We start from the raw sequence: 24255 nt of genomic DNA, 5'->3' as shown, positions 1-24255 counted from the left end.
AGTCAGACCTCATACATAGTTAATTGATTGTAATAATCCAACTTCTTTTTGAGGTATACAGTTAAAGTCTTTGCAGTTATTGGTTATAGAGTTCATAATAACAGTGGCATTAAACTTCTTGTTCTGTTCGTGTTCCAGTGTTCTGACCTAAATTCTTTTTAAATATAGAGTAGACAGTAAGCACTCTAAACCCATGCTTACAACTATAGTATCTACACTCCCTTTCTATGAAAGCTTACATGCATATATTGGGTTGAACCATATGAAATAGCCTTTTTATACGTCAAAAAAAACTGTCAAACATCAGCAGTTCATTCTGTTCAGTGTATTGTGTATTGTATAGTCCCAAATGGGATAATTAGCTGAACAGCCAAAAATTTTTTCAAGAATTATATGAGATCTCTAGATATCACTGGAATCACCCTAGCTCGTTGCAGCTCTAAAGCTGGAAATCATTTCTCTGCCCCAGGATTTCCAACTTATTAAAGCACCATAGCTATCCAAGGAAGAAACCAGAAATTAGAGATTTGAATACTCATGGGCTATTTTCCTAACTTCCCAGCAGAAGTAAAGATTCCACAGGTGGGAAATAGAAGTTTGAAGAAAACCTAGTCCCTTTCTTGACTAGGTTTTTCTATTTCTTGAGTGAGGTACATTCAAAGTGAAATTCATATATAAAATATTGCCAGTATTCTGAATGTCAACATTTTCCCTTAATGCATGTTAAAATAGCAATGTTTTCTGTTTTAAGGTCCTCTTGATGAAAAAGTACCTATTGTCTCCACACTGTTAAGCAAAAAACATAAATCAAAACAGCCTCTAAGAAGCATAAATAGTGATTCTTCACTTAATCAATTTTGTGAACATCTCACTAAATTGGTTATCTCCTACATGATTTCAAGCATTTCCAATTGCACTGAAGATGGTGGAACAAAACAGAAATCCCTGGAAAACCAAGATGCAACTTTTAGCAAAGTTATTTTAGTTCATTCCCAAGTGTTTGAGAGCCGGTCAGTTTCTATCAGAGGGCTTGCTTTAAGCATTTCTGAAACCATTATTCAAATCCTTTTTAATAGTGACATATTAAAGGCAGACACTACACAACAAGTGGTTTCTGTGAAAACAAAATATATTTACTGCCCAAAAGAAGCTGTGGCTGACTTCAATGATCTCTTTCAGGATCTCTTGATAGGAGTGATCCATGTTCTGTCTAAAGAAATAGGAATAAATCATCACCTTGACAGCAAACGAAGAAAAAAATCACCTTCCATGGTTAAAAGCCATAATTTGCCCATCTGCAACAAAACCAAAACTATGAAAAGACAGATAGGTGCCAGAAGTTGGAAGTCAGCTCCTACTCACCAAATTAATCAACTAGCACAGAAAAATAAACTAAATTCCCTAGCATGCAAGTTGGACACTCTGGTTGGCAGCCTAAAAACTCAGGAATCCAAAGAAACAGTCGACAGAATTTTCAATATCGTTTTCAATTTGTTTTTGCCAGATGAATGTCCACATTGGGATATGGATTCTGGTAAAATAGCAAGAAAAATGTTCCTATCTTCAAATAACCAGGAAAGTCATAGAATTCCTAGAAATAACCTAGGGCTCTCCCCAAAGTCAGTTTTTCTTCTGAATGTTGTGTGTGAGAAACTTACTAGAATACTCTTGGAAGAGTGCACAACCAACAACTTCCTTACAAATGATCCTCTTTCTGATGAAATAGCAACAGAACGTCAACTGTTCAACATACTTCAAAATGTAGAGGAATATTGCAGGGGAACAATGGACTATGGCTCACCATTTGAAGGATATGTCATGTCAGACCTCTTGGAAAATCTGGCAGAAATAGATCAAGAATCCATGCTTAGTATTATTTCCCATAGATTGGTAAAATCCTTAATGGAAAAATTGTCATGTGGTATACAGCAACCTCCCAGAAGTCCATCTGTTACAAATAAGCATTTGACATATAGGACAAGAGTGAGATCTCCTAGTTCTCCAAAAGTAAAAATGCCACAAATAAAAGAATCAAGACAGGGTAAAGGCTCTGTAAGATTCATGAGTTATGACAACAAGCCTCCAACAAGACCATTGAATAATCTTAGGTCGATTCATTCCAAAATTCAAACCCCATTTGGTAAGCAGTTTTCAGGGAAATTCCCTTCTCTACCTCCTCTTCGAAGACCAGGTAAAAGGGAAGTGAATGAAAGAGCCATTCTTAACATGCAATATCCAGGAGGCATGAACTCGGGAGTTTACTCTGCCACATTTCTGGAAGAAATAATTGCAGACCTTTTTCTTAACCTCTCCACCTCATTGCAGGGCAAAAATGTAAACATCACTGAAGCCCAGCTCAAGGAGATGAATATATTAGATGTCACCTCTGTGGTGAATGAGTTTAATAATGCTCAAGTCACTGTTTTACAGGGTGTTGATGAAAGGATATATTTCCCACCAGTCTATAAAGAAACAGTTAGTAAGATTGTTGACTCTGTTTTTAATGATGTTTTATGGGACTATACATTGCAAGTTACCTGTGGCAATTATCTGGCCCATGCTGCCACTTCAATAGCAGAACAGATAACTAATGACATTTTGAAAGAGAGTGTAGACTACCAACTCCCATTGTGCTTTGTAGGAAAACTCATGCCTAACTCATATTACCCTCTCAAAGCTGAAAATATACTGCAGAAACTTCAAAACAACCTGAATGAACTTAATTACCAAGCTCAACATTCAACAGGCTATACTACCATGCTGTCACACTCGTTTTTAGAAGATGTCATCAGAAGACTGTTATCTCAGCTCATTCCTCCACCCAGCGAGGTTTCATGCTTGGGAAATAAATACTTAATGACTCTGGATTTTAATGAGATCTCCACCTGTACAGTAAATAAGGTTTTGCTAGCCATTTCAAAGCACAAGATTTGGCTCACTAAGTATGATTGTCAATATCTATATACAGAAAAAAACCTTCATAATATGGTGGACTCTGTTTATAATAATGTTTTGCAGATGTCTGGCTCTCTTGTGTCAATACAGAAAAGTATAGAAAGCCAAAGCCCGATTATGGTTGAGCGAATAGCCAGTCTCATTATTCAAGAGATTATTGAAAATCATCTTCAACCCTTTTTGTGTGGAGAGGGCTTACCACATTCAACGACCTCATTGGATGAAATACCGAATATGGTTAAAGAGGTTCTCAGTGAAGTCACAGAGCCGCACAGACCTCAGAAGCCATCATCACTAGAAATGGACTTTTACACTAATGCATTTGTAGAAGAAATTGTTGCCAGACTATTATCAAAGGTCTTCAATCCAAAATATAACACTGAGTATGATTTGGATAAAATGACCCCAAAAATAGTAAACTCAATAAACAACCATTTTAAAAAAGCTAAAATCTGCATTCTTCATGATGACCAAGAGCAGCCGTTCCCCACTGTAGATGTAGACACTGTGGATGAACTTGTCAATTTAGTTCATGAGAATATTCTGAAACAGCAAGGGCTAGCCCCTGAGGTTGATGATAAAGAACTCAAAGACAGTGATATTTTTGCAGAAAATATTACCAATTTAATTGTAGCAGCTATTTCTGATTATCTTTTTCACCCACTGTTTTCTGGGGATTTGTTGGCTTCTTCCTATGCTACTTTAACAGCAGAGAACATTTTTCAGAACATCTTTAGTAGTATCAGTGAACCTACCCAGCCAAGCCATCATTTATCTCCTTATTACACCTTGCTGCCATACACGTTTTTAGAAGACATAATCAGAGTACTATTATCTAGAATCTTTCCTTCTGCATCTAACGTGATTCCACACAGTGAAACTCCAAAAAATAGATCAGAAATTAATCACAGTGAAATCTCTTCGATGCTAATCAGTGTTATTAGGAGGAAAATTTCCCAACATGAAATTCGACTTTCAAAAGATGAAGATGAAACCAAATCTATTTATTCAGAGGATGATGCTCAGCATCTCGTTGATTCCATATTAAGAAATATCTTGCAAAACTCTGGTTCTCAAGAAGCAGTTGAGCATGATATTACAAGCCAGGACAATGTTCTTATTGACAGGATAGCAGGTTTTATCATTAAAAATATCTGTCAACAGCATCTTCATCCATTTGTGTATGGAAAATTGTCATTTCCTTCATCATATACATACTTTGATGATACGAGAAAGCAACATTTTTTTGCCAGTGTTTACTCCTCAGCCTTTTTGGAAGATGTGATCTCTGGGGTTTTAAGCAAAATATTTCACAAGATGTTAGGCATTGTGGAAACAAAATCATTAAGAGAGTCAGAAAAAGAACTGTTAGAGACAGCTGAAAAACTCATATATTTGATAACAGAAGAATTCTCAAAAGGTCCAGTTAACATCATAGAAGATGCTAAGGAACAACTGTGTCTTCCACCAGTAGATAGAGACATAGTGATCAAAATTATTGACACGGCATACAGGAAAATTTTACAAGAATATGAACTGGAACCTAATAAGGACTTTCTCAGTGACACAAAGACACTGGCTGAGAGGGTAACTAAAATTATCCTGACTGAAGTTTTTGGTTTCCAAATTCCTCCAGATTTTATAGCAAACCTGTCTTTTAAATCATATTCAAAACTCAATGCTGATGTTTTGATAAAGAGAGTTCATTACGCGATCAGTAAATCAAGACTCCAAAGACAGACTTATGCAATATATACCACCACATTATCACATACACATTTGGAAAAAATAGTCACTCAGATTTTATCTCAGATAAGTGCATTGAACTGCAGTGCAGAAGACCCAGACCTTTTGCAGGCAGACTTTAGCGACACAGTTGTGAGACTAATCAATGAAATCATGTCAGTAATTTCTAAACATGCAATATGCATTATTAAACATGGAAATGAAAAACAAAATGTGATATCAGAAAAAGATATCCAGGCTATGGTTGATGCCATTTATACTGACATTTCTCATTCAAACTTATACCAGTCTCTTTCAAAAGAAAAAAAAGGCATAAGTAATATACCTGTTACAAAAATAGCGAGTTATATCATAAAAGAAATATTTAACCATCATCTTAAGTCATTTTTATCTGGAGATAAAACACATCCATCAGGTACAGTGGATCAAACATATCAACAGAAAGCAGTAGAGCCTAAACAAAGAGAATTATCTTTCATTGTGAATTCAGCTGTCTTTTGGGAGGAAGTAATTTCTGAGCTTTTATGCAAAATCCTTTATGTATTCTCACATAATACCATGGCCGCTGAAAACCCACTTAAAGCAAAAGCCAATGTTACTGACATTGTTATAATATTAGTAAAATCAATTGTGCTGGAGTTCACCACATCACAAATTTTAGTTGCAGATCACTTGGATGAAAATCTGTATTTTTCAGAAGGATATAAGGAAATGGTTAAAAAAACTGTCCATGTTATTTGTGAAAAAATATTGGATGATTATCAATCTCTGACTCATATTTATAGAGCTATACAAAGTGATGCTGTCAGTTTTGGGAAAAAAATATATTATTTGCTGTTAGGAGAAATTTATGATTATCAAGTGGAGTCATTAGTTTCAGGAGAATTAGCAACTTCTTCCTATTCCTCCCTCCGAGAGGAGAACATCATCAGAAATATACTCAACACCATCAATGATGATAGCCATGACTTTTTGCCATCATGCATCACTGTATTGCCTCATTCCCTTTTAGAAGATATGATTTACAAGCTCCTAGCACATATATTCCCTTCATCTGAGACTGAAACAGAACTAAATAAAGAGGTGCCACCAGATTATGAGTTTGTGAATGCAGCTTCAAAACTAACTGAAGATATTATAACAGAAATTACTGAACATGAGGTTAGACTTGCCAAGGCAGAGGAGCATGTGGAAAGTTTGCAATTAGGGGCAATTGATAACTTTGTTGATTCCATGTGTAACAATATTATGAAAAAAATTAAGTTTGAAGATGATGCACAGAAAGATACATGCAAAAAGGGAGGCCCATTCCTTAGGAGAATAGCTGGTTCCATTATGAAGGGAATTGTGGACCACCATCTGCAGCCATTTTTATGTGATGAAGAATCATCTCCCAGTGATTTACTCGAAAATGACCATATCATTGAACTCTTGAATCCTAATAAAGAAAAACTGCAGCCCTTCCCTCAGGCTTCTGTGTACTCTGCTACATTTTTGGAAGATGTCATAATTGACCTTGTTCGCAAATGTTATACCCTACCAAGTATTGCTGAAGATCCTAAGGACAAAGCAACATCAGAAAGAGACCTCATGGGCCTGGCTATAAAATTTGCAAATGCCCTGATAGGAGAATTTAGAAAAAGTGAAATTAAAGTTCTAGCAAATGCTGAAAAAATGTTTTCGCTTCCACCAATAGATAAAGAGACAGTTGATAAAGTATCTGATTCTGTGTATGATGAGATCAGAGAAATACATGGATCTAAAAATGTTCAGAAAGATCACAGAAGTAACATTGCTATAGAAATGATTGCTGATTTAGCCAAGAAGGCAATCTCTGCTTTCAAGATTCAGCCACTTTTTTGGGGAGACTGGTCTTCCACCTTCTTTTCATTTCTAAATGTGGATAGCATCATCCAAAGAATTCAACACCTACCATATAAAACCTTTACAAAGATAAACAGAAGCTTGAAGGAGAACCAAGTTTCTTCACTAGAACAATTATCTACACTTATTCCTCTCACCTCAGGCCTAAAAGACAAAATGGACACTTTGGAGATAGATAGAAAAACACTTAATGGAAAAGAGAACTTCAAAAAGAAGGAGGCATCAGTGAAAACAGGCAGCACCCATGAGCCAATATGCACCAATATAAGTAGCATTATGCAGAGTAAAGTAACTACCCTAGCATCAGAGTCAGTTGGAGGTTTGGCAAAGAAAAAGAAAGGAGATGAAAAGAAAAAGGAAAGTTCAGTTGGAAAAGATAATGAGAAGTTATCAAAAGTTACTTTTCCAACAACCAGTGTGAAAAGTAAAGATACTCGAGGGCTAGATTTGGGTACAGCACTTACAAAGAGTAAAACCAAGAAGAAAGACTGTTTGGCTAGAAAAAATGAGAAAGGGCAAGATGATGAGGTATGCCAACGTCTTTCAGTAGCTACTGATGATACAAAAACTAAGAAGCTTGTCCTGGAAACAGATTTTCAAATAGTTGATAAAAAGAAGAGTGAGAAGAAAAAAGAAAGTTCATTAGGGAAGGGGGATAGACTTTTTGAATTACCACCCCTGAAATCCAAGTTGAGAGATAGAGAGAGCCAAAAGAAAAGGAGAGATTCTCCATCTTACACAGTTACAGATGACAAACGAATCCTGCATCCTAAACATGTCCAAAATATCACTGAAATTAACAGAAATGTTTTAGAAATATCTTCTTTCCAAGGACCAATGGATGATTCAAAATCCCCAAACCCTCTAGGCGATAAAGCAGCACATGTAACTCAAGGGGATGGCAAGGATTTTGCACAGCGTGCTTCAATGAGTTCAGCTAAGCAAAATGCTCCTGCAAAAAAGGAGGAGAATGAGAAAAGTGAAGATAAGGAGATTAAAAGTAAACCTAGTAAATGGGACAACCCTCAGAACCCACCAGAAAATAAACCCAGGATTTTCCCTACTAACTTTTTAGAAGATGTTATCTCTGAAATAGTTAACAAATTGATTTTTTCTTCCTTACCGGATACAGATGATGTATGCCAAAATGCAACCAATGATGTAAATCAAGCTGAGCTCTATGACACGGCTCTGAAACTGATTGATTCCCTGTTAAAGGAGTTTTCAGATGCTCAAATTAAAGTATTAAACCCAGATCAAGGAAGTAAGTTCCTCCCATCTGAGGATAAAGTTTCATCAGTTCATAAAGCACCTCTCAGGCAAAAAGAACCATTTGTGGATAAAACACCTCCCAAGAAAAAAATAATTATGGATAGTATACCACTCATGCAGAAAATGACACCTGCAACTAAAATACCTTCTTCAGATCAGGCACCTTTTATGGCTAAAAAACAATCAATCAATAAAATATTGGTCAATAAGGTTGTTCACTCCTCTATATGCAATATTTTGCAGGAATATAGATCTCAAGACTCCATTTGTGAGGACATAAATAGTAATGTTGAAAAATTAGCAAGAAGGCTAGCTAATGCAGTAATAAAAGAAATTTTTCAGCATCAGCTAAACTTGCTACTTTATGATGAGGTTCCAGATTCAGTGTGTTTGCCTCTAGATTCTAAGGAGGTTATGAAAAAGGTCCATAAGGTGGCCCAAACAGCCTGCAAAGAGTGTCAAACATCATTGCCATACACCATAATGCTGCCTCATGAATTTTTAGAAAGTATAATTTCTTCTCTTCTATCAAAAATTTTCTCAACAGTAGCCAGTGCTAAAGCAGAAATATCTGAGGATGATTTGTACACAGAATTGAATTTCCTTCAAATGAAGTTAGCAAGTACAGTTATAACAGAAATTTCCAAAGATGAAGATATGATTATACAGCATGTAGAATCCCTATGTCCTAATGATGATGAAGTTATTCAGTTAGTGGTTCAGGCTATTTATCATAATCTCTTGCCACAATTTGGATCTCAAGAGAGCATACAAAAGTGTATCAGCAGTGGTTGCAAAATCCTTTCAGAAACCATAGTGAATTTAGTTGTACAGGAAGTGACTGGAAATCAGTTACAAAACTATTTTTCTGGAGAACTGATGCCACCTCAGTGTACAGAAGTTGACAGTGTTGTTGAAAATATCCTTAAAGATGTTATCCAAACCACTGAAGTTCCCCAGCCTCAGCCATCACGGGCTTACAAACTGCCCTTTAACATAATAGAAGAAATTGCTGTAAAATTTTTGTCGAAGCTTCTATCTATGTTTCCAAAGGCAGATAAGAGACAAGATAATTCTCTAAATGCTGAAATGCAAAAAATAACCTCAAAAATCTTAAGTTCATTCCAAGAATATATCTCTAAAAGTCAGATTACAGTAGTACCACAGGTCAAAGAATCACCCACTGTATCTTTAGCAGACAGTGCAACTATTGAAAAAGTAGTTACTTCTGTTTATGACACTATTTTAAAGCACTCTGGCTCCCATATTTCAGTGTATAAAGATTTAATGGGTAAGAGCAATGTCCTGTCTGATATAATAGGATTTTTAATGGTGAAGGAAATTTCCAAATCAGAATTTCATCCTCAAGTAGAGGAAGAAACGTCAAGTTCAGAGTTAGTTCTGGAAGCTGTCAAAATTATGGAAAAGGTGGTTAAGATTATTGATGACCTTCAGTCAAAGAAAAAGCCTTCATCCAAAAAAGAGGCTGTATTAGATGCCAGGATTTTAGAGGAAGCACTGGCCATGTTCTTGGCTAAACTAATAAAGTTGCCAAGTGCCTCAAGCAAAGATGCTAAAAACTTATCAAAGCCTGAGTTAATTAAAATTGCATCTCAATTGACAAAATTTGTAATAGCTGAAGTTTCCAGAAGAAACGTTAGTATTATAGCTGCTAATCCTGAAGAAAACTTTTTAAATCCAGAAAGTATAGAAATTATTTCTCAGATGGTCAATTCCATTTATAATCGTGTACTACAGCAATCTGGAACACATAAAGAACTTTATTATGACATGAAAGGTGTAAACCACATCTTTCCTAAAGTGGCTTCTTTAATTATCAGGAAACTTTCCAGTTGTCCATTAGAAACAATTAGCCCCAAAGAATCACATGCTAATCTCTTTGGCAATCTGGACGTTGGTCGAATTGTTGAAAAGGCACATGAGCATGCTATCAAAACGGAACCTGAGCAAGAGCAAAAAGGAGTCGATCAAGATTTAAAGGGACAGGAGCTTTCAGTTAGCATAATTCCTCACCATGGAAAACAGCCAATCAACATTGATCCAGACATTGTTGCAGAACACTTAGGGGTCATTTCTATAAAAACACAACCTCTGGAGAACCTGCAAATGGAGTGTTTGGCTAGAACTGGACACAGCATTGAAACACTGAGAAAAATGTCAATAAGTGGGAGGAGTTACTCAACTGCTACACCTGATGAGAGAAAGAAAGAAAGACGTGTCTCTTTGGATGGGACAGGACGACTGAATGTAAAGCCTTTAGAGGTAAGTGCAAAAGGCGGTGGTGAAAAGAAATGAGCAGTTAGTGAGACCTGGCTGTCCTTCTAAGATTTCCTTCTTCAGGTAGGTCTACATGAAAGTATTTGTAAAATATGGTCAGTCTTCTCTTGCCCAGTCCAGTAGAACTCCAATCCTGTTTTCCTGGGACTAACCCCATCAGCAGTGTAGCTCAGTGTAAAGGTGGCAGGCTAGTTTTCCATTAGCCAGTCAGACTGAACTGCCATTTCCTGAAGAATGAGAATGCAAAGAAACACCCTTACCAACAAACAGGACTGAATGGAATTGTAGTCTTCATTTGGCAACTTAGAAGAAATGCAATTTTTACAATCACCATAGTTCTTTTTTATGGATACACATTACCATAATACTATATGGGTCCAAAAGGGCCAGTTAGAATATCACCTAAACTGGCCTCTATTAGAGATTGAAATCTTCGAACTTGAGGCTCCACAGTAGTATTGGTTTTTACTTAGCAACATTCATCAACAAACATTAGATGGTGAGCTCTTTAGCATTTGTTTCTTCCTATTTCGCTTTTGTTACATAACACTATCCCAGTTCTCCATATTCTTACATCCACAGGATGTACTCAGTTTCTTTCCTGTTCTACCCTTGTCCTAGACCCAGTTGTCTTCAAGCTGCTATTTTTATGAACTAGTTCCTCTGCAGTTCCATATTTTGGTTCCAAATGTATTTAAGTAACAGGGACTTGAAATGCCAAGACGCTGTCCTTGGTACAATGCAACTTTTGAAAAAGTAGTTATTTCTACTTTAATATACTGATCTTAGTTTATTGATCTTAGAGATGATTTTGCCAGGAGATGGAGTTACACTGATCCAGCCCCACTTTATAATTTAATACCAAAGCCCCTAGGTATAAATGAGCCTCTTGCACTGATGGTGTGCACTCACATACTCACATACCTGTGGCTTACAAACGGAGCAAAGTTCTGTAGAGCCAGCCTTCCTGGAGCATCAGCCTAGGAGCATGTTTTCCTTAGCATTTTTATCGAGCTCACTGAACTAAGTCTCACAGCTGGTGAATACACTGTTTGTCTCAAATACTAAGATTGTGATAGACACTGATGGAATCTCCTTGGTCCTTGGTTTCTTGGACTAGATGAAGGTCCTTTCTAGCTCTAAAATGTCCTTTTCTCTCTGGGTTCTCAAAATTACATTAGCATTTAGTTAGTAGTCTTTATTTGTGTATAACTAATTACTTGTTAAACAAAAATCTGTCTAAACTATAGAACCTTACCCCCAAGTCATTACTTCTTAACCATCTGCAGAAATTATCTATCAGTTTTTCTTGGTTACCAGCTTCCTTGTTTTACATCCTTCATCAGTACTTTAACTATCTCTTTTATAGCCCAGAGGAAGTTGGAAGAAAATAGCTAATCCAAAACAACTACCCCTGCTAATCTTAAGGGGAGCAAGAGCTGTCTTAAGGAAAATAGATATAGATAGCTCGGCTTATTTTAGCTATCTGTTTTAATGGTTTACAGCCATCTGGATAGCAGTGCCATCCACCCCCAGCATGCCGATGGGTGTTGCACAAAGAATAGACCAGTGAATCTAGACAATTCCCAGGCTATTCCTCAGTCAGAATTCCACAACCAGGGCTCATTTGCTATGTTGAAGCACCAAAACTTTCCAGCACACTAGACACATGCCTGTTAAAGGCTCATGCAGTGTCACATTCCAAAGCCACATAGAATGAGTTTTGATTTTTTGAACTACTTTCCTGCCACCAGCACAGATAATCAAAATTGATTATTTTCCATTTCTTGCAGAGTTCTTTAATTTTCTTTTGCCTAAAAGATATTCCTTTAAGGCAGCATTTATCTGAAAATCTGGTTTGCAGTGTGACAAAGAAATCTAATATTTATAATTCAAATTAATTTAGAAGTTCTGTGGCACCATCTAAGGCTACAGAAATGGGAAAAGTCATTTGTTTAATTATAACTGTCTCTTCCTTAATCTGTCTTTAACATTGGAAAGTGGAAAATGACACTTGACTAGGGAGGTGAGGAGAAATGAAGATTTACCCTTTAAAGCTTCCTTTTGAAAATACGTTCAAAGGATTAGGGTGCGGAGGGGTGAGGAGTGAATACTCAAAGGCCTTCAAAATAGTGGCTATTATTCATTTTTTAAAAATCCAGTTCAGCCAATAACTTGTCTTTTTTCATGAAAATATCTGTATTTGACTGCTCTATTAGTTCCCTACTAAGAAGTTTTGAAAAACATCTTATCATATCTAAATCTGTTACAAAACTTTCAAGGTAAATGATGAAAACAATGTAATTAAAGTATTTTCACTTTTTGCATTTCTTGGCAAGTAAAAAGTAAAATTTGAAGCAAAAGAAAGAACCTTAGTTAGGGTCTCTTCTTTGGACTGGAGTGATATTCTTGAATGAAAAAAAATAATAGAAGTGAGCAAATATTGCTTGTGATTTTCATTTATTTCTTTTAAATATATCACTAATATATAAGAAAAAGCAATTATACTCCTATATTAGAAGATAAATAATTTTACTAAATTGAAACTAGAAACCATATGAAAATTGCCTATTACAATACAACCACAGAAGAAATGACTGAGGCGATTGTTTTTAATATTCATTGTCTCTTTAATTCCAGACTGCTAGTAGAAATTCATTTGAAAATTTAACAAAGCCTGACATCAGCAAAGTGGAGCTTTTAAAAGACGTCCAAAGCAAAAAAGATCTTATCATTCGGTTGGTAACTCATGATATTAATCAAGAAGTTTCAGAAGAGAGCTTAACTTCTGATGAAGATGAAGTTGTTTTACGCGAGGTGGTAAAAGAATTTCCAGAAGCCCCACTTGAAGATCAAGTAAAAGAAGAGGTGAAGCCCACTTCAAGTACAGTGGCTCTCCCCGAGTCACTGATGAGCAAGAGCAATCTGAAAAAAAATTTGTCACTGGGAAAATGTTGTCACCCCAAATCCAGTGTAACTGCAATTACTGAAGCATCACCAACACAACGCACAGAATCTGAGCAGACACAAATAAGAACTGTTTCTAAAGTTGATGTAACTACCTCAGAATTCTCAACTGACAGAAACTCTTCCTCTTGGGAGAAAAAGACACAACTGAGTGTAAGTAAGAAATATAACTATCAGTGACTGGGTTTCTATAGGAAGGGTTGAGAGTTTCACAAACTTAGTCCAAGTAATATACATTGGGTAGGAAGAAAAGGGCATAAACTGGATCTAGGCAGTCTCTCCCAATATTTGCAAGTCTCTGACAATATTTGCAACAAAAGGGAAATGATTAACAGATGTAGCCAGGAACCTCAATTGAACAAAAACAGATCATGGGAAGAGTCCTAGGCTAATTAGAAGGATAAGAAAAAGGGAAAATGGAAACCAGTTAGGAGAAATGCAAGCTAATTATTTTAAATGATAGATTGCATTCTTTTTTGTACTCTGACCTGTAAATACTCATTGGAAGTCTTGTGCACACAAACCCCATGCCAGTGGGCAGGACCAGAAGATGGGCTGGAGGGGAGTAAAAAGATTCATGCAAATTCAGCCTACCTGGGTTTGAATTCTGGCTTTGCCGCTTAGTAGCTGTGTGACCTTTAGACATGTTATTTAACCAACTATTTTCTTAAAAATTATTTATCTAGCTTGTTGAAACATAGCAAGTTAGTCAAATATGTTGAATATTCCTCCTGTAGTCAGTCCAAAAACTCTACTATCACCTTGATACACAGCTCTTGTCCCTGGCTCTGTATCCTTCTTGTGATGGTCTGGGCCTCACTGACCTCTTGGGTTGGCCCTGCCCTCAAAATTGCAAACTCTGATCTATTTATTGGGATCTATTTATTTACAGGGAAGCTATATGAAGTTTCATGACCAAAGTGTGCCTGGTCAGAAATACTGGCTGTAAAGATGACTAAGGAAATGCTATAGTGTATTTTACTTGACTTATTGCAAACTCTCCTTTGTATATTATATGACTTGTACTTTTCCAGGGAATAGAAGTGAAATCCAGTTCCGAACCTACACATTACTTCATACATAGAATTATGAGTTCATCCTCATACAATGAAGAGGACCTGCCTTCATTTTCTAGGTACAGTCAGTTAAAGCAATACTACTTAGCTAAGGAAATAGAAATCTGAAATGAAAATTATGTTGATGGGAAGAATGGGCCCCTCAAGTAAACCTGTGAGGAAGCCAGTGTTTAGCCCTTCAACCTCCCCTCACTCCCTCCCTAGCTCCCCTCTGTGGTTACTTCCTGGGCCTCCCCTTCCCATCTTCTCTCCCATTCCTGTTTATCTGGTTTCTACTTCCTTCTCCTGGGACCTGCTTTCTAGAATAGTGATCTGGTTAGCATAATTCGATTAAGTCTTTAATGTGTTAGGTTCTCGAACCTGGGAGACAGGCCCTGAGTCAATAGTGCCCACACTAATGGCCTGCCCAAAGGGGTTCCCACTTAGTTCCAGTATGTGCCTCAATGCTCAACAGTGTGGCACTGTCTGAAGACTCCCCAGAATGGAGGGGGTGGTGTAAGTTGGAGCATTCAGGGAAGAATTCTCAAAAGCAGTGGAATTTGAGTTGGGCCTTAAAGGATGGATAAGATTTAAATAAGACCATGCAAGTTGGAGAAGACCATAAGAGAAAGGCTGGACAATATCTGTAGAGGACAGGGAGGGACAAAGTACAATGCAGACTTGAAGTCTGATTAGCACTTTTTCTAGAATAGCCAAAATGTGTCTAAAACTGTTCTTATGTTTATAAGAGTACTCACAAACTGGGAACAGTAGCACATTGTATCATGGGAGAAACAAGGTATAAGGAGAAAAATCCACCTGGTTGTAACTATATTCTTTTCCACCTGGCACTATGAAATTAAGATTTCCTTTTGACCTGATGCCATTTTAGGACATTTACTCCTGGCCCACCCCTGGCCCTGTCTCCTCTCATGATTGTTTTAACATACATCATTAGTAATGCAAGCAAATCTCAATTAATCGTTGCATGAGAGAAGGGGGAACATATAAAACTAAGTAAACTCAATGTGGCAGTCATTTTTATTTGATTTAAGAACTCAGAGATATACCATTTCATGTTTGCATCTATATGAGTAATGACTTTGACAGATTGTTCTTTAACTAGTATTCTTTTATATAAAATATAAAGAAAATGAAACGTCTTTTATCTTTTTTTAGTAATGATGATGAGCGTCCTTCAGATCCAAGTGCCAAAATAACAGAAGGTTTGATTGATTTTTTTCTTAATTTAAATTAGATAGTATTTAAAAAGAGACTTTGTTCATTGCATTGATGAATTTTCCTATTATCAAACCTGAAGTTAATACTGAGTTTTCCAGTAGGTTGATCTATTTTGGGGGAGTATTGAGTCAGTTAACTAGTTAACATGAGCCAACAAGTTTGCTTTTTCTGAAACACTAATAGGATTTCATTAATTTATAGTATATGGTGTGATATTATGAGTTTACAGGTACCATGTTGCTGTAATATCCATCAATTAAGGGTTTATCACATCTATATGTGGACTAGAGCCCATGCTACTAGGATTAATCATCTCTTTGAGTATCTGCTTTGTATAACTAGCTTAGCCCTGGTAAAATATATTTAAAAGCTTTTAAAGCTAAATATTAAACCTAAATTTATTTGCTTATATTAAATCCTGGCTAGGGTGGACCCCACTTTATTTTTTGTCTCTGTTAGAACTGACTCATTAAAACATGAGTTGAGTTTTGTTCCTCTATTCTTTTAAACCTCAAAGGGTCAGTGTGGTTCTAACAATCACAGTACTGGCCTAGAGGTAGGAGTATCACGTTTATTGCAAAGATGGCCTTGGAACTCAAACCACAGAGCTGGAGTTGGCTTTGATTATTTCAAGCCTGCACCCACTCAAGAAGTTACTCAAGAAAGCTAGCCTCTTGACTTGGGACTGGAAATAATATTCATTAAAAGATGAACCATAGACTGGAGGTAGGTTTGCCAGAATTCCATAAATAGGTCAGTCAGAGGATGATATATCACTGATGTGTTTCCTGTATTATGGGATCATAGGCTGTTAGAGATAGAAAAAAGCTATTATAACCTCATTTTAGAGATGAAGAGACTGAGGTTCAGGGTAGGGAAGTGACTTATCCAAGGTCACACAGAGTCAGAATGTAGATCCCAAGTCTCCTAAACCTGAATGTACTGCCATTGTTTTCTTCAACTTCATGGCACTGAGTCACACTTAGTTCCTATATCCTTTGGTAATATTGCACCTGCCCAGTTCATTTGTTCATTCATTCACATTCACCAGAGATTCACAGAGCACTTTCTTTGTGCTGGACACTTCTAAACTCTGAAGATACAGCTGTGAATAAGAGAGACAGAGTCCTCACCCTCATTCTAATGGGGGGTGGGTAGCAAACACAATAGTTCTAGGTAGGAATGAGTACTTCCGTCTCACCCAGGGTAAAAGCCAGGGTCCTTACAATGGCTTACAAGGCTCTTCATGGTCGGGATACCACTCTCCCTTCCCATGACCTCTCTGCCCACCTCTCCTTATGATCCCTCTTAATCACTCCACTCCAGCCACATGAATGCTCAGACATGCCAGGTATTTTCCTATCTTGGGGTTTTTGTACTTCCTGCACTGCCTCAAACATTTTCCCAGGTATCTGCATAGCTCTCTCCTCGCCTTCTTCAGGTCGTTGCTCAAATATCATCTTCTAAGTCAAGCCTTCTTGAGCACCCTCTTTAAAAATGTGACCCCCAATGCCACCCCAGCACTCCCTGTCCTCCTTCCCTACTTTAATTTTCTCCTGAGCACTGTTTGGTGAATTAATTGAGTAAAGATAGGATTAAAGCAGGGAGACCTGTTAGAAGGTTTTCATAATAATCCAGCGAAGAATAATTGTGGCTTGGACTAGGAGGGCAGCAGTGAAGATGGTAAGAAGTGAACAGATTCAGAATATATCTTGAAGGTAAAGTCAGCAGGACCTGCTGATAGACTGGATGTTGGATGTGAGAAAAAATAGACAAATAAAGATAATTACCACAATTTTGGCTTGAGCAACCCAGTGTCTTATGGTCCCATTTGCTGAGACAGGAAAAATTCAGAGAAAAAGGCAGGGAAGGGAGTCGGGACAGGAATTCTGTTTGCACTGTGTGAGACTGAGACATTTGAATGGAGAGATCATATAAGCAGTTGAATAGTTAAGTCTAGAATTCAGTGGGGAGGTCAGGGCTGGTGATATAAATTCTTCATTTCACAGAGTAGCCAGTAATCTCAACTTGATTCTGATTAGCTGGAACTCGCAAATATCTGGAATTTTTTTGTGCCCTCTTCATCAAAACAACATCCTAGATGTATCCAGAAGGGTTGCTATGCATTTAGCCTAGACACTTAAAAATGGATATTTAGAATGATGGCCCTAATAAACACAAATGGCCCCAATCATCAAAAAAAATCAGTTTTTTTGTGGGGAGTGGGTATAGCTCAATTATAGAGTGCATGCTTAGCATGCATGAGGTCCTAGGTTCAATCCCCAGTACTACCATTAAAAAATATCAGTTTAAATATGTGCAGTGTACAAGACTTCCTAAGGGAGGAAAGTATATTCAGACACTTTAGAACAACTAGCGACTGATAATAAAATATAGGGGATATTCTAGTTAACTAGTTTCATCAGAAAATTCAACTAATGGTATCTCCCCCATGTTCAAGGTAAGTGAGCTTTTACTGTTTTTTTTTTCTAGAACTCTTGGCCCAAAGGATAATCTAGAGAGTCATCTCATCTTGGTCCTTTGTGATTATATATGTATAAAATGCATATCAAATGCATACACATGATTTCATTTGGTCCTCTTGTGAGAAACTAGTCATATCCCCATTGTACTATGAGAAACAGAAGTTATAAAGTAACTTGCCAGTGTTCACTGTGCTCTCTAAATAGTGAAAACTAAGGCTCAAACTCAATTTTTCTGACTCCAAACAAGTCCAGTGCTCTTTTTACTACCAGATGCCTCCCTAACTGTGGGTCTTTTTGAAACTTCTTTCTTGGTATCACTTCTGCCCCCTTAGGCCAAATTCAGTCTCGGAGGTCTCCTGGAACTCAGGGGGTGCCTCCACACTCTCCTGATTTTCACAGAAAGTAACTCTTTCCTGAGACCAGCACCTTCCTATCTAGCATTCCGTTAGCTGGCTGCCTCATTTAACTTTTTTTTTAAACTATCTAAAACCAGAGAGCTGTATTCCTTAGAAATCAACCACAGCCTAATTTCTTATTTTAGAGATGATGTTCCAGCCAGTGTCCTTCCACTGCATCGCACTCCGTCTTGTCCAGTTTCTGAGTAGAGCCAGAACCTGTGCCCAGAATTAGTGGCTCTCATCTCTTTCAGCTTTTTTGTTTCCCTAATTTCTGTGATTCTCTGATGAAATCATTGAGATTATTTTTGTACCAAAATATGTACATGTCTCAGAAATAACTATTTTCCAACATTGTGTTTTGATCACAGAAAGTTTTGAATGTCCAGATCCGGATAATTTAAGCAGTACTGAGGTAAATATTTTTCACTGGCCCCTCATCGCGAGCCACTGGAACCCTGATAGAAATAAGTGATGGCCTATGTGGTGTGCTTTGAGGGGCGTCAAGAAGCACTGCCCTGTTCACGCCTTCCCACACCTACATCTCTCCCAGCGGGGGCCAACCCCTGATTTAAGTCACTGTCCTTGTGGAAGCACACAGAGTTAAGCCCATAGGACAGTTGCATTCAGTAGCTCAGTTCCTGTAGCCTCTGGAGAAAAGCTGAACAGGAGTGAGTCACAGTGCACCACCGGGTAGACCCACGTGAAGTGCCTGGTGGGGGCAGTGAGGGAACAGATGCTTTGAAGAGGAAGGGGCATTTCTTGAGGGAAATGCATGCTGATTCTAACTACTTTGCAAGGTACCCTTTACAGGCAGGCCACTTTGCAAAAATCTGGCCATCTCCTTAGTGTGATCCCAGGAAATTCCCTTCCCCTGAGGCCCTCTTAGGAAGTCTTCAATGATGGCTGAGGCTACACATCCTCCAAGATCCTCCTCTCTATTTTGGATCACCTTTGCTTCCTCTTGGTTCACTTTAACCCCCCTCCAGCATGAGTAAACACACACACACACACACACACACACGCACGCACACACACTGTGCCCCCTTATCCCACTTTATTTTTCTTCATAGCACTTAGGTCACCATTTAATCATTCATTCATTCAACAATTACTAATCAGGTGCCTATGTGCCAGGCGGTGGAGATTTAGCAGTAAACGAAGCAGACAGATATTCTTGCCCTCACCATCCAGTAGACTATGTATTCACTTGAAATTAGCTCCATGATGCCAAGGGCTTTGTATTGTTCATAGATGTAGGCCCAGCACCTAACACAAGACTGAAATTAAGTAGATGCCCAACACACGTTTGTCGAAAGAACAGACTTAGGTATCAGAGCCAAATTTAGTCTCTGCGTCAGGAGTTCCCCAGCCCCTCTCGCCATGAATCTGGTGTGTGGCCCTATTTGGGAATCACTGCAAAGAGCAGAGGTTCTCAACCCTGGCTGCCTATTGGAATCATCTGGCAAACTTTAAATACAACTGATGCCCAGATTCGGCCCCCAGAGATTCTGATTCAGTTGGTCTGTGTTGCAGCCTGGGCCCTGGGAGTTCTAAAAGCTGCCCAGGTGATTGTATCGTACAGCCCATGTTGTGGACCATTGGCTTAACGTACTCCTATGAGGCCATTTAGTCGCATCTGCCCCTTCTCCTTCCTTTAGATAAGGAATTCTCAGCCCAGCTGCACCTTAGAGGCACCTGGGCAACTTAGAAAAGAGACCAATACTTGCCCCATCCTCAGGGATTCCTGTTCTATTGGGGTGGGGCCCAAGCATGCCTATTTTTAATATTTCCCCAGATTGTTCTGTTGTGCAGCCAGCATTGAAAACCAGTTCTTCAGATTGTCCCCGTCCCAGTTTATCCCTTTAAGTATCCTGTTTTGCAATGTCTTAATCCATAAACTGCCTCGAATCCAGAACTTTAACAATGCTCTGCCCTCCACCCCATTAACATGAAACTTGCTTCTCTCATCTCACATGGATTCAGGCCTTACTTCATTGATTTGCCACTTCCTTGTTAACTGCCACCACCATGGAGTGGCTACCCTGCAGCCCAGCCACCCCCCGACCAGCCTATTTTGTGCCCTTCTGGGATCATGCTGCTCCTGCATTCCAGGAGGTGATGAGGGTCCACAGAGCACAGCCAGCAAGTGAGCCACTATCTCTGCCCCACCACCTCCGGCCTCCAGCAACCCCACTCCACCCCAGTCTTGCTCTGGACCTCACAACTGTTAAGAATTATTTAAAAGGAGATCGGGTTATTAAAATGGACCTCCCCTTTCCTCCTTCTCCCCTTAAGACCTCCACTATCATTATCTTTGCTCAGAGAAGAATCTAATATGTTTGCTTTATTCCAAGCTCCACAAGGGAGGGGGCAGATTGACTGACATTTTTTGTGACGCTTAAGCCCTTGAAATTATCCTACAGGGGAAGCCCTTGTCCAAGTCTGGGGCCAATCGTGGGTGTCGTAATTAGCAAGAATGATGAGAAGTCACGCCTGGAAACAGCCAAGGTCCCAGAAAATAATTCTGAGACTGCAGAGCACTGAGATTACTGTGTACAATGTCACAGTGGTTGTGCTCCATCCCTTGAGAGTTTCTGGGTGTTTGTAGTGTTCACTGCCCAACAGAAGGCAGAAGTGAAGCTAATATTTCACCTTTATCTCAGCAGTTTGTCACTCTCTACCAACGCGAAAGTGCCCTGGCCAGCCTATATGCTTCAAATGACAGCACTCCAGGTAAAACATATGTATCATTTTATAATAAAGCTCCCAATTATGTCATTTTGTTTATAGGAGTTCTGATCATTCACCCCCTTACAGTGTGTGGCTCCTGCCTTGCAGCACCCCACCCACCACCAATATGGGGTTGAAATAAGATTACTTACTATGTATAAAGATTACAGTTTGCAGATTAGTATGCAGTTCTCTGACTTGAACCTCACAGCAACGGGGTGACAGGTACCAGGCATTGTACTAAGTGTTTTTCTCACATCCACCGTGTGGAGCATCATCTCCATTGTATTGACAACAGTCACTAAAGCGAAATAGCTTATCATACTGTGCTCCCTCTGCGCGTCTTGAAGTGCCTTACAGAGGAGAAAATGGAGGCAAATGACCTGCGTGAGGTTGCACAGCCAGCAAGTGGCTGAGCCAGGGCTCAAACCTCACAGGTCTTGTGGCTTTCATCCCACATTCTTTCTTCCTGCCACTCAGGGCTACATCTCAGAATTGCATCTCAGAATTGGGCAGTGACCAAGGACAACCTGCAGAGTTCAGCAGCAAGTAGAAAAAAGATCCCATCTAGGTTGCCAACTAATGTGTCCAGTCAGATAGTAAAATCACATTCTTCTGTGCCTTTAGTTTGGCAGGGACATTTCCCAACCCTGCATTCTGCACATTATAGGAACTCACTCGGGCAGCAGGTATAAGTTCAGATAACATTTTAACTCTCATAAGGGCTGCTGGAGGAAGAAATGCACTAATAGCTCACCTTGGGGTGAGATGCTCAAAATAGTAAAAAGCCCCACAGAGGATAATTTATTAGAATTACAATGATGCCTGTTTATGAAAACCCACAAGAAAAGGGGCACTTATGGCCCAACACACGCCCATTACAATTTACAGTGTATTTTTTACAAATATGATTTTATTGGGGATCCGAATCAGTTCATGGTGTGAAGTGTTATTCTGTAGCACTCTGCATGTATTGTGGCCCATTCATCTTGGCCACAAATGCCCCAGGCATGTCTCTCTCTCCAGGGTGACCAGTGCCAACCATGTGAACCCCACTGTGCTGCCCACAAGCTGATCAAAGCAGCATCAGGGTATCTGGAAGGAGAGCTGGTTTCACCAACCTGGCTTCATTTTGACATGATATCTAACTCCTACTTCCAGTACACTGTGAATGCCACATCTACTACTTGATTTCTCTTTTCAGCAGTTTTGCTTTGAAAGGAGTACAACTTGTTAGCTAAAGGCTTCATTGTGCCCCTAGGGATGAGCTTTGTGTGTGCTGTTAATCTATACAGTGCCAATCTTGAACATTATGCAGACTCTGTTAGTGACTACAAATCAGGGGCAGTGTCCCAAAGTGTCATTCAGAGACTGCTTGAACCACGATCACCCAGGAAGCTTATTTGCATAATCCTGGCCCTTCCCCAGACCTGCACAGTCAGTATCTCAGATCGTGTCCGGGCATCTGCCTTTTTAACAGGATCTGCAAATTGCAAAACCAAAGCTTTATTTTTCAGAATATGGCCTTGCAGTAAGTACATGTCTCAGTTCTGTAACTGAGTCTTTGTCTTGCTTTTTTCAGACAAGATCTTTCCATTCAAGCCTTTATCTTTGCCTCTGCAGATTTTGACTTTTTCTTTATTAATTTCTAGGTTGTTCTTAGTTTGTTTAAACTACCAGCACATTTCCAGTACTGCATTATTAATCTGAAAAGCTAAACTATTTTCCCCTTATTTGTGGGTAAATTTGCTATCTGCTACCTGAGTTTTAATCATAGATCGTTGAGATTCCCAAGGTTATACTGCTAGAGAAGATAAAAACTAGGTAACCGCAAGAGTTATAAGGAGAACTTCATCTTTTACTTTATATCCCTGTGCCTTTCATGACATCCTGTCACAATGCATCACCAACACAGATAAATGCTCATTTCTGTCCTTCCAGATACAACCATCATTTTGTTGACATAAACTATGATATGTTTTAAGAGCCTTTTGCACAAAACAAGTGGTACAGAAAAATGAGTCCAAACAGAGACTCTTATTGGCCACACAAGTCCTTTACAGCTCACACAAACAGATCACTTGAGGTCAGTCAACTGAAAATTTACCCAGTCAGGGAGAAATGATAGCCTTTTTTAATGCACTACTGCTTTTGCCTGGACATCTGAAATGCATACCCATACTGTTGAGAGTTGAAAGTTACCTTGCCTTGTGTTTAGCTCATCAGGCTTTTTGGACAGCTGTCTGCCAGCAGGAGGGAGGCAAGGCACTGCTGAGCTGGCTCAGGAAGCATCTGGGTGCAGGGAGTGCAGAGCTGGCCTGGATATCAGAAAGACTGGACCCCAGTGCAAATCTGGTCACTTTCTACTCATGTTACCTTAGACGAGGTGTCTAACCTCACTGAATTCCTCCTGCTTCCTTCCCAGGGGTATCAGAAGGAGCATAATAAAGACTGCTTGTGAAGGCACCTTAAAAACCAAAAGCTATTATATAAATGCTTCTTTCTGAATCTTAAATTATCAATCCCCTAGCCTGATAGCCTCAGTTGAAAAGCCCAAAAGATGACCATATTTCTCTTTTGGTTTGTTCACAGACTCTGATAAGCCCAGCACTTCCAAGCAGGGGTCTGAAATGATGAGGAAGTTATCGTCTGCTCTATCCAAAATGTTCTCAAGATCTAATGCCAATGTTCCTAAATCTTCCTCACCCTCACCCCCTCACCAAGACAGAAGCTGAGGCTGCGACACCTGACATCAATAAGCATGCTGGCCTTCCTCAAAAAATAAATGTTTTCTGAAGCATGACATTGTGTCCTACATAGTGGTTCTCATAAATACTGAAAATCAGAGCTAAGGAAGTACAAAAAGGCAGCTGGAGAAAAGGAGGGTTTGATAAATGCTTCTGATAAGCATTGTGGAATGAAAAGAGAAGCCACGCCTCACATACAGATGCATCTGGCAGGCAGTGTGGGCTTTAAACTCTGCTCTTGAGGGCCCTGCAGCCCTGCTGGGAAGGTAAGACTAACTTAGAAGCAAAAGTGTGACACCAGTAAAACAGCGTGTCATCACATATTTTGGGTGCTCTAGGGGTTCAAAGAAGGGAGCCATTGCTGTGAGCTGGAGTGATCAGGATAAGTTTCCTGGAGGAACTGGGATTGAGGCAATCCTCAAAAGGACAGGAGTAGACAGGCCTGGAAAGTGCCAGGAAGGCTTTCAGCTTGGGT

General features: G+C 39.0%; 1 protein-coding gene across 1 annotated transcript in view; it reads left to right on the top strand.

The window, feature by feature from the left end:
• LOC102534001 (fibrous sheath-interacting protein 2-like) overlaps positions 1-23836 on the top strand; it is a 66576-nt gene extending 42740 nt beyond the window's left edge. Inside the window, exons 15-21 of the mRNA XM_072956352.1 lie at positions 752-10140; positions 12796-13298; positions 14177-14257; positions 15357-15403; positions 18672-18715; positions 20970-21036; positions 23626-23836. Coding sequence (XP_072812453.1) covers positions 752-10140; positions 12796-13298; positions 14177-14257; positions 15357-15403; positions 18672-18715; positions 20970-21036; positions 23626-23768 — 10274 coding nt within the window. The 3' untranslated portion in view covers positions 23769-23836. The remainder of the gene's footprint in view (positions 1-751; positions 10141-12795; positions 13299-14176; positions 14258-15356; positions 15404-18671; positions 18716-20969; positions 21037-23625) is intronic.
• Positions 23837-24255: the final 419 nt, after the last annotated feature.

Source organism: Vicugna pacos, chromosome X (genome assembly GCF_048564905.1).
Source record: "Vicugna pacos chromosome X, VicPac4, whole genome shotgun sequence".
Classification (NCBI taxonomy): domain Eukaryota; kingdom Metazoa; phylum Chordata; class Mammalia; order Artiodactyla; family Camelidae; genus Vicugna; species Vicugna pacos.
This window is presented reverse-complemented; position numbering and strand designations above follow the sequence as displayed.